General features: G+C 39.4%; 1 protein-coding gene across 1 annotated transcript in view; it reads left to right on the top strand.

The window, feature by feature from the left end:
* The window catches only part of GRIK2 (glutamate ionotropic receptor kainate type subunit 2), an 805,806-nt gene that overhangs the window by 430,955 nt on the left and 364,546 nt on the right, over positions 1–10,305 (top strand). The window contains exon 9 of the mRNA XM_019520163.1: positions 930–1,043. Within this exon, the coding sequence (XP_019375708.1) occupies positions 930–1,043 (114 nt within the window). The remainder of the gene's footprint in view (positions 1–929; positions 1,044–10,305) is intronic.

Below are 10,305 nucleotides of genomic sequence, written 5' to 3'. Positions count from 1 at the left end.
CTTCCAGGTTGCAATACTTCTTTAGATTCAACTTTATGAAAGAGTGCTAGAGAGAATATTAAGAGTTGTTCTTTCCAGTTGATTTTTTTATGCTCACATTAAAACAAAACCAACCCCCCCACTAATATATAGACATAATTCAAGTGTGATGGCAAGAATGATGCAGCTTAAGATTCTGAGTAAAACTGTCCTGGCCATCTTTTGATAATGATTACGAGTAAAGACTCTACACCATAATGAATTAAAGTAAACTAAAAAAATTAAAATTATCTTATGCTTTAAGATAAAATTTAAGGTCTTGACTTCACTACTTGGTTACTTCTAAGCTTAAGAAGTGATGCAGCAGTGAATCAGAAATGTAAGATGTAATCCTGAACTCCTAAGGCAGAACTCCTACTGACTTCACTGGAACAAGAACTTCAAGGCACTAAATGTCAAAAAATATATGTACTGAACCTTTATCTGCAAATCAATTAAGCCATTATACTTAATTTACTTTGAATCTTCCCCATTAAGTTTTCCAAAGAACATATTTTTGTGCCCTTATGCTGTCTGTGATAAGAAGAAGGGATAAATCCATTTGCAAAAGTGATACTGTATTCTCTGCCAGTGAATTTCCACCCAGCTATTAAGTTATCAGATGTGGTTTAGCTTGGAGAATGAAAGTTTAAATGGAAAATTAAGCACTGAGAGTGACTTCAGAAATTCTGTGCATCATTTTGCCCCTTAATGTCACACTTCACCAGACACACTTTGAAGTGCAGTGAATCATATTTTAAACAAGCAGACTTTAATATAACGACAGCGGATAATGTAGCAGAGGTGAATAATAAGTGTTAGCAGTCTTAACTTCTCCCTTACAGCATTCTTTCCTAGGTGTCTAGGTACAATTGATGGGCAATTTATAAAGTGCATATGCTGTTTTATAGATTGGAACTTGGGATCCAGCGAGTGGCCTTAATATGACGGAGAATCAGAAAGGAAAACCAGCAAACATCACAGATTCTCTATCCAATCGCTCTTTAATTGTTACCACCATCTTGGTAAGTAATTATATTTGCCTTCCTTTTCCAGAAATACAGATGTACATGAGAGCTGATGGAAAAAGCTATACTAATTACAACACTAATGAACAGTATGTAATGTCTTTTACAGTTATTTAGCAATTACTGTGTAATGAATGAGCTGCAGTTGTTAATTTTGTCATGGATTTTTATTCTAGTTTAAGTTGACGTAAATTACTGTAATTTTAGTGTTATCTCCCTTAATAATTTGGGTTTGCTTATTATTAGCTAAAATTTTTGAATCTTGGTTAAAAAACAAACCATACATTTTAAAATCATATTTAGGGAAACAACATAATAATTCAATTAAATGGACCAGGTTATTGAATTGATGACAAACTGGCAATATTGTCACTCATTTTGATAGATAATATTGTAAGACTTAGTTTTTAATCTTCTTCATCATAATTATTTTAATTTTTCTTGTCCTCTTTATAACTTAGCAATCATCTTAACCAAACTGAATTTAAAAAAGGGAAACTTCATTTTGACACTTCAGAGTAGACTGAATTTTCATACATTTGTAGATGTAGATTTAGATGCTAGAATGGACCTTTTTGATAATCCATTTTGGCCCTTGGCACAACTCAGAAGCTGATTTTCACCCAGTTATTATTATATTCAGCCCAATAACATCTAGTTGAACTACAGCAAAATATTGAGTTAGATGCATAATATTGAAGTAGATATAAAATATCACTAATAGTCTTACTAATGTGTTATACGAGGTAATAAAGCCGTCATGATTACACATCTAAGCATCATGTTTTTTGCTGCAGATTAACACTGGAAGATCATGTTTACTTATTGCCAAAAATGTGTCCCTAAGCACTGCTTTGGATCATACCCTAGTTGGCTACAATCCTTGTTCTTTGCTGTTTGATGTAGATCCATGTATTTGTCTATATTTAAAAACTCCTAAAACTCCTATCAGCTTACCTAGTGATTTATCTCCACCAGAGATCAGTCATCTATATTATTTATTACTCGATCATCCTTTAAGTTATGTATAAACTTAATCACTATTTTTTTACATTGTGTTACAGTCTGTATTGACAGTATTCATCTAAGAACTAATTATTGCAAGACCCCAGTAGAACCATCGCCACTAATCTAAGTCTCTCCATTAGCAACTCTGTTTTGAGATCTGTTAGCAAATGTTTAATTCCTTTAATGTAGGTATCATACTGATTTTGTATACTACTCATTTTTTAATTCTGAAACCTGGTTTCAAGAAAGGGTAAACACCATCAGTACAGATGTTAACTTGGGCCACCTATTGGCAGTATCTTTCTACCAGAAGAATCCCTGCTCTTCTGATAGAAACTATGGGCATACAAGCATTCACTCTGTTTCTCTGGAGGGAAACAAGTCCCTTCTGGGAAAAAAGCTTCCAGGAAGATCTCGCTTGCAAGAGAAACTCTCTCTGTCTGGTCCAGGAGGGGAGTGAAGAAGCAGGGCAATACTCACCTCCCTCGACTAGGGACTGCCAGGTCAGGGGAAGGGACAGGAAGCATTGCCCTGCTGCTCCAGTCCCCTCCTAGACTGGTCCAGGAAGCGAATTGAGCAATGAGGCAAAGTTATCTTTCCCACTTCCTTCACCAGGGTCCCCAATTTGAGAACTGAATGGGAGGTTTGCTATGTTGCTCACTCCACTCAGCTCCCAGTCTGAGGAGGTCCCAACAGGGAGGGGGCTTTGTCCCACTGCTCCAGTCCCCTCCCTCTCCCAGGCCAGTCTACAAGAGGTGGATTATTCCCAGACCTGGGTGTCACTAGTCTTTGAAAATGTGGGAAGTCTTTTCCTCCTGCTGCATTACCCACTCCCCACTCCCTCCCTCTCCACGCCCTCCTCTCCCTGAAATAGGAGGACTGGAGCAGCTCCAATCCCCAAGTCTTTCCCAGACCAGGATCATCTAGTTTAAGGAAACCACAGGGGCAGGGAAGAGGGGGTAGTTGCAGACTGAACCCCATACTACTTTCTCTCCCAGAAACATTTCTAGTGGTGAAAATTTCACAGAATTTCCAGAAATGAACAGTTGCTCATTGCCTTGGTCTGAGTTCACTAGAGCTCTGAATTGGTGCAGCCCCATTGATAGCTGGTCACTGACTTCTGTAATCATGCCAGTCCCCTGTGTCGACAAGAGTTCTGTTTTCTTAAGAATAACATTTGGTTGCTAGTTTTGTAGGCATATGTCCCCATCTTTCACTTCCAGATGGAACGCATAATTAAGGGGGGAAAAAAAGCAAGGACATTCAGATTCCTAGCTGCTCACTTGTAATTGCCACTTTACACCTCAATTACTGTTTGCTGAAGTTCTAGGTAATTGTAATAACTCACATGAACTAAAAGCAAAAGTTATGAGGAGGAAGGTACTCAGAATAATTAAATTTCTCTTCTCCATCTGTTGGTTGGCTGTAAAGAGTAGGTGTGGTGCCTTGCTTTTATTATCCCATCCCTTTGTCTTTTATAACTGCGTTTGCACTTGGCATGCTATATATTACTGTTTGTATTCTATGGACAGCCGACATGGTGAGCTGGAGAAATCACGGTTTTCTTTTTTTCATTCATAGTATTGTACTCCTGAAGTATCAGCTGTACAGGCTTTTGTGAGAGGTTGCATCTCTGGGACAAAGCTTTCAACAATAACAGAAAAGTTAAAATCACAAAGAAAGAATTGGCTTTAAAATAATGGCTTAATGGATCCCTTAGAGAGGTTCTGTAGTGCATAGTGTAATGGAAATGAAAATGATTTAGAGGCTTGTGTTTGTTTGTTTGATTTAACCACCATTGCTACTATTTCTGCTGTGCCACCACAGTACTGTCAGGGAAGACTATATCCCTTGAAGGGCAGTTGGACTGAAAAAGCATAGTAGGGAATACCATACAGCTGGCATGCCAGATGTATGCCATTGCCGATCCATCTGTAATGCATGCTACACGCCAGCCACTTTACCAGTCTTTCCATGGGTAAACAGACAGTCTGAGACAGAAGTAGGGTGTAGCTATAGAAATTCATGGATGTAGCCCATGGAGATAGTTTTCTCTTCATTCATTCATTTTAACTTCTTTCAAAATATTGCCTAAAAAGAGAATCTAGCTCACTTAGCCCAACCTAGTTATAGGGAATTTTCATCTTTCAGGCTAATGTTACTGCCTTAATGTTTAAGAGATTTCGTTTTCTCTCTCCAGACATACTGAACTATGATGTCCTGTTTTCTTTTACGCTGCAAGCTTGCAGGTTTAAACTCCTCTTAGCCCAGTGCTTTGCACATCTCTATATTTCCAGAACATACCAATCTGATCAAATTAAAAAAACAAAAACAAAACAGACACATAGTGTAAGCCAGGAGGGGCCATTGTGAAGTTGTAGATTGGCTTTCTGTATAATAGACACGATAAGCTGTTGGGAACTGTAGGAACAAGTGGCTCAGAGGTGGTCCACCAGGTATACTGCTGTGGTATCAAAAGTCTCTGGGTGAGGCCTTCCGAACTTTCCCAAATCCTGGCTTCTCAGCTACGCAGCTCCAACATGGAGCTTGCAAACTTCACTTGGATAGAAAGTACTTCTGTTTAGACTACCAACATTCCCAGGTCCTCACATGACTTCTTCACATACTGGAACATCAAATATGCTTCTAGTGCAAAAGGAAAAGAAACCATCAGCTCGTAAAATCAAAGTTCTCAACTAAATGACTCCCAGGTTGAAAGTCTCTGATACATTTAAAAAAGATTGAACCAAAACAGCAGCTAAAGTTTTCTAAAGAGTATTTTTTGCTTCTGTTTTGTGGAAAACTTTATTTTTGTTTTTGGAACCAAAATGTGTTTTGAAACTTGAGAATTTTGTGTAGAAGAAAAATTCAGGTTTCTGCACAGCCCGATAAACTCTGAGAACTCTTTGCTAAGAACATCTTAAAATCACCTACTAAGCACTATAGAACCTACTAAATCCACTGAATTTGCATGCTTTGTCAATGGACTCGGGCAACTCCCACTTACACCAGTTTTATACAATTCACTGGCTTTTTTAGAGTTTCTCTTCATTTATGCGGGAGGGAGGGTAAATCCTGTCCTGTGACTGTTAAAGTAATAATAACTAGGCATTTCCATAATTTATCACTATAGGCTGTTCATTTTTTCTAAATATGTAAAGAAAATCTTGCACTTTTCAAACTTTTTAACATTTCGGTTTTCCTTCTAGAAACTGCTGGATGTATTCTTCCTTAACTACAGGTTAACAAATTTTAATAGGAATTTTAGGAAATATAAAAACCATCCAGTGTCAGGCATCCTTGTGGAGCTTGCAAGCACAACTTGGATAGAATTATTCCTAATCAGATTTTCATTTCTCCCATTTCCCCATGTGACTTGCTTCCTCATGACTGTTCTATGGCACAGCTGTCCAACAGGCAGCCTGTGAGGCTAGGTACAAAAAGTCAAAAGCCTGAGGCTGAATTGAGTCAGTCTTTGTAGGTTAGTCTAAGCTGCAAAGATGAAATTGAAACAGAAGTGAACAGACACTTACCTTTGATTCAGAAAATGCAGCCACATTCCTGCAGTGGCTCAGGCCACAAGTCAGGGGGCATTAGAGCTGTGTGTTCACTTCCTTTTCCTGCTGCCTGTGAGGTCTCTGGAATTTGCAGTCCAGAATTACAAACAGCAGGACTCTGCAGGATTGCTTATCACTTCCTCTTCCTGCTTCCAGGTGCCTCTGGGATTTGTAGACAAGTTGCAGCCAGCTTTTTTCAACAATTTCCTCACTATTTGTACTCCATTTTCCACCAGAGCATTGGAATGTGGGTATTTAGGACTTAAAGTATTGTGATGGAATCCATATGTGTCTGCAAACTCTTTTAAACTCAAGATAATTTAATTGAAGTTCGTTGTCTGTTCTCACAACTTGTGGAATTCCATGTCTAGCAAAAATCAATTTGATGTGAGTTATGAGATGATTTGTTGTTGTGCTTTTGAGCAATGTAATTTCAGGATAGTGAGAATAATAATCCAGCACTAATGGATAATTTTTCCCCCATGCATGAATAAGTCAATGCCCACTTGATATCATGGAGCTACAGGCTTCTCCATGACTATCATGGGCTCTTTTCTTTGCACTGAACTGTACTTTAGGCACATTGGACAAGCCTTTATAGCATCTTTTATGTCATTATTTATGTTGGGCCAATATAGATCACCCCTGGCTCTCCTTTTGCATTTTTCAATGCCTAGATGCCTCTAATATATTCTGTTTAACATGTCTTTCTTTAACACTGCTGGAACAACAAGTCATGAGCCTTTGAACAAAAAACCGATAGTTCTTTCTTGAACTGAGAGTATCGGCTAGGTTTATGTTTTCCAGGCCAACCAGCACAAATAGTTGTTATTACTTTTTGCAGTGTGGTAACCTGAGCAATAGCTTCTGCAATTAGTGTCCTCATTTTATCTGTCACAAGAATCCCTCTTTTAATTACATTAACATGTACTATGTCCAAGTCTGGAATTCTGTCATTTTCCATTGTGTCATATTCATAGATTCATAGACATTTGGGCTGGAAGGGACCCCGGATGATCATTGAGTCCAGCCCCCTGCCCCAGGGTCAGGAAGTCAGCAGGGATCATAGGATCCCAGCAAGATAAGCATCCAAATGTGTCTTGAAGGCATTCAAAGTGGGTGCTTGAACCACCTCCAGCTGCAATCTATTCCAAACCTTGGGGGCTCGGACAGTGAAGAAGTTCTTTCTTATATCCAGCCTCAACTGGTCACAGTGGAGTTTGTGACTATTCGATCTTGTCATCCCTTGGGGGGCTCTGGTGAACAGACATTCCCCCAGTTCTTGATGAGCACCCCTGATAAACTTATAGGTGGCCACCAGATCACCCCTGATCCTGTGCTTTTCCAGGCTAAAGAGCCCCATGGCTCTCAGCCTGGACAATGTATCTACAATAAGTAGATGTTTTCCTGGCGTGTACTGTTTATCTAGATCATACATTCGCAGTTGAAAGGAAAGCTGCTGTAATCTGGGTGGTATGTGTGATAACCCTTACTTTGCTATAGTTATCAAAGATTAATGATCAGTTTCAGCTAATCACAGGCTTCCCATAGATGAATATGTGGCATTTCTTACAGCCATGTACCGGAGCTAACCTTTCTTTCTCAGCTTGTGCATATAGATAATCTGACTTAGAGAGTGCCCTAGATGCATGTGCTCTTGTGTTTTTGAAGCAAAGTTGCACCAGTGCCTTCTTTAGAAGCATCTGTTGACAGTTTAATAGGTCTTTTAGGCTCTGAGTATTTTTGTACCGGACCTTTCATTATTTCTTCCTTCAAGTTTTTTTAATTTAGCTTCATGTTCATGTTCCCATATCCATTGAGCATTTTTTTGAAGGAGTGATCTAGTGTGTTTGGTCTGCTCTGCTAAGTTTGGTAGATGTTTCCCTACAAAACTGATCATTTCCAGTAATCTTTGCACTCCTTCCTTATCTGTAGGGGGTGGCATGTGAGTAACAGCTTTAACCCTTGCAGGATTTATTTGTACCCCTTTCTCAGAGATCTTTTCACCCAGATATGTTATTTCTTTGATCCTGAATTTGCATTTTTGTTTTGTCAGTTTCAAACCTGCTCTGCAAGCTCTCACTAGTGCCTTTCTTAGCCTCAGTTCATGTTCTTCCATAGTATTCCCCAAACTAATACATAATCAGTATAAAACATTAAGACCTTCAAAAATTAGTTGCACCTTTCTGTGAAATGCTTTAGATGCAAAACACAATCCAAAGGGAAACCTATGAAAGCAATACCTTCTGAAGAGTGTATTGAAGATACATAATCTAGTGCTATTCTTTTTTAGAGGCACTTGCCAAAGCCCAGAAGAAGCATCCAAAGTAGAGAAATATTTAGCTTCTTCAATGTTGTCAAAAACCTGTTTCCTGGTGGGAATCGGAAATGCTCCCTTTTCTATTATGTATATGTTAACTAATCTATTTAATTCCTTTTTCAGTTTCTCCTTTAGTACAAGAGGAATATTTCTTGGATCATGGATGGTGGGAGCATTTGGTTCTCTTAATTTTATCTTGTACTCAGTTGACAATTTCCCTAAGCCTTGAAACACATCATAAAACTTCTGTGTTCTTGCTTTCTAGTCCCTCAGTGGCATCCATTCCCTTAATCAAACCTAGAGTTTTATTTGCAACCTAATAATTGTCTCTACCTTTCCTGGGACTGTTACAAACTGAACTTTTACTATACTACCCTTGTATTTAACATGCAGTGCACAAACACTCTTGGTTGCAATCATGTTCCCATTATATGCTCTAAGTTTCACTTTCTTATTCTCATAGTACATAGGGTTAGTTTTCAGGTTTTCAATAATGTATTATGGTATTACACTGACCTGTGCTCCTGTATCTAATTTAAAAGTTACTATTAGTCAACTGGTGTCCAGGGTGGTTGTCTTCCAATTCTTGGAAGAATTAACTTCTTCTTGCATTGTACCAGTGAGGAATTTTTCCTCTTCCTCGCTATATAGAGCATGTACCTGCTGTTTCTTGTGTGGTGCATCCTGCAGCTTTTGCAAACCCTGGCAAAGTGACTGAATCTTTTGCATTTGCTGTAGTGCTTACCAAATGCAGAGTATTGCATGGGTTTGTGGTAACCCCCATGGCATCTGTAGCTGACCATTTTTTCTTCAAGCAATTCTCTTTGGCCTTTGCATGCCTGCTTCATAGTGTGGTCCTCCTTTCTGTATTGTTTGTGTGTTGCCTTAGGTTTTTGCTGTCTTGTAATCCTGTTTAGTTCAGCCTGTTCTGGTTTTTTTTTCCTCCAGCTTCTGAAGTCTTGCATTTGTGATTTCAGCCACTTGGCACATTCTAATTGCTTTTTTCAAATTAAGCTCAGGATTCTCTCAATCTTTTTCTGAGGCTTGTATCCCTTCTACCCAATACTATTTGGTCTGACCATGGACTCTTTTAGGTCTTCAAAGTTGCATGGCAGTCTGAGGTCTTTGACAAACTCCTCTGTTGTCTCACATTCTTTCTCCTGCCTCATGTGGAAATTATGCCATTCACAGTTTTCATTTTGTTTGGATATACAATATTCCTCAAACATTTTTATTACTGTGCCATAGTTTTCTGTTCTGCTTCTGACAGTTGTAGGCTATTATAAAGAGACAGAGCTTCTGGGCCTGCTATGTTAAAAAAAAATAGCTACCTTGAGTGGATCTTTCTTCTCTGTAGCTTCATTGGCCATCTTATATGGTGAAGCTCTGCTTAAATTTCTTCCAGTTTTCTGCTGCATTATAGACAGCTTTAACTCTTCTGGAATTCTGAGATGTTCCTTTTTTTGTATTTCTTTGCACCCCACTCCTGGTACCATGTGTTGTTCTAAGAAGACCAAGGAGTTAGGCTTATAGAATGATAAAGTTTGTGCTCAGCCTACTGTTGTGCTGTTCCCTTCAGTTCCCTCCTGCAATCCCTGGGCAAATGTAACAACTTATACATAATACTCATAAAAGTATCCACACACAGTGCACATAAACCAATTTAAAAAAAACCAAAACTAGTTTAAGATAAACCTGCATGGATGTAGTATCAGACTTAACTGATTTAGGTTAAATTGTCTTATTGAACTTCTGTCCCAGATCCCCTCCAGATTCAAGTTAACTCACTGTCCCCCAGCATCTCAAGATGCTCTGCACCTGCCCCACAAATCACTCCTCACCAGGTGGGTGGTCTAACCCTGACCTAAGCTGTCTTCTCCAGCCGACCAGGGAGGCATGCAATAGCGCCCCTCAGCTTCTTGCTCTGGGCAACTTCAGGCAAGTGGCTGACTTTTTGGGAATCCAAAGTAAATGACTGTTCACTTGCTTATTGGTTCAATCTACACACCTTAGACTAACCTGTGAAGATTAAATCAATTCAGTATCAGGCTGTTTCACTGTCTGTATTTAGTGATGACTTTAAATGGTGGGGAGAGGGATCCCCTGCAAGGTCCATCATACACCCTTTTGACTTCAGTGTAGGTTTTGCAGATGCAGGGCTTCATTCACCTTTATTGGGGACTTGCACCATTTCTTCTGTTCAACTCCAGTTGAAGTTCTGCTCTTTCCCTTATTATGAATGACTCATGCCCCCGGCAGCTGGGGGGGGGGGGCAGCACAGCAGTAGCAGGAACATAGTGATGGCAGTGGGAGTGGCAGGAGCATTGTGGTGGTGAGTGGGGAGCTCTTCCAGGCACCACCAGTGCTGTTGATG

Source organism: Gavialis gangeticus, unplaced genomic scaffold, assembly GCF_001723915.1.
Source record: "Gavialis gangeticus isolate Ggan-Ray unplaced genomic scaffold, GavGan_comp1, whole genome shotgun sequence".
In the NCBI taxonomy this organism is placed as follows: domain Eukaryota; kingdom Metazoa; phylum Chordata; order Crocodylia; family Gavialidae; genus Gavialis; species Gavialis gangeticus.
This window is presented reverse-complemented; position numbering and strand designations above follow the sequence as displayed.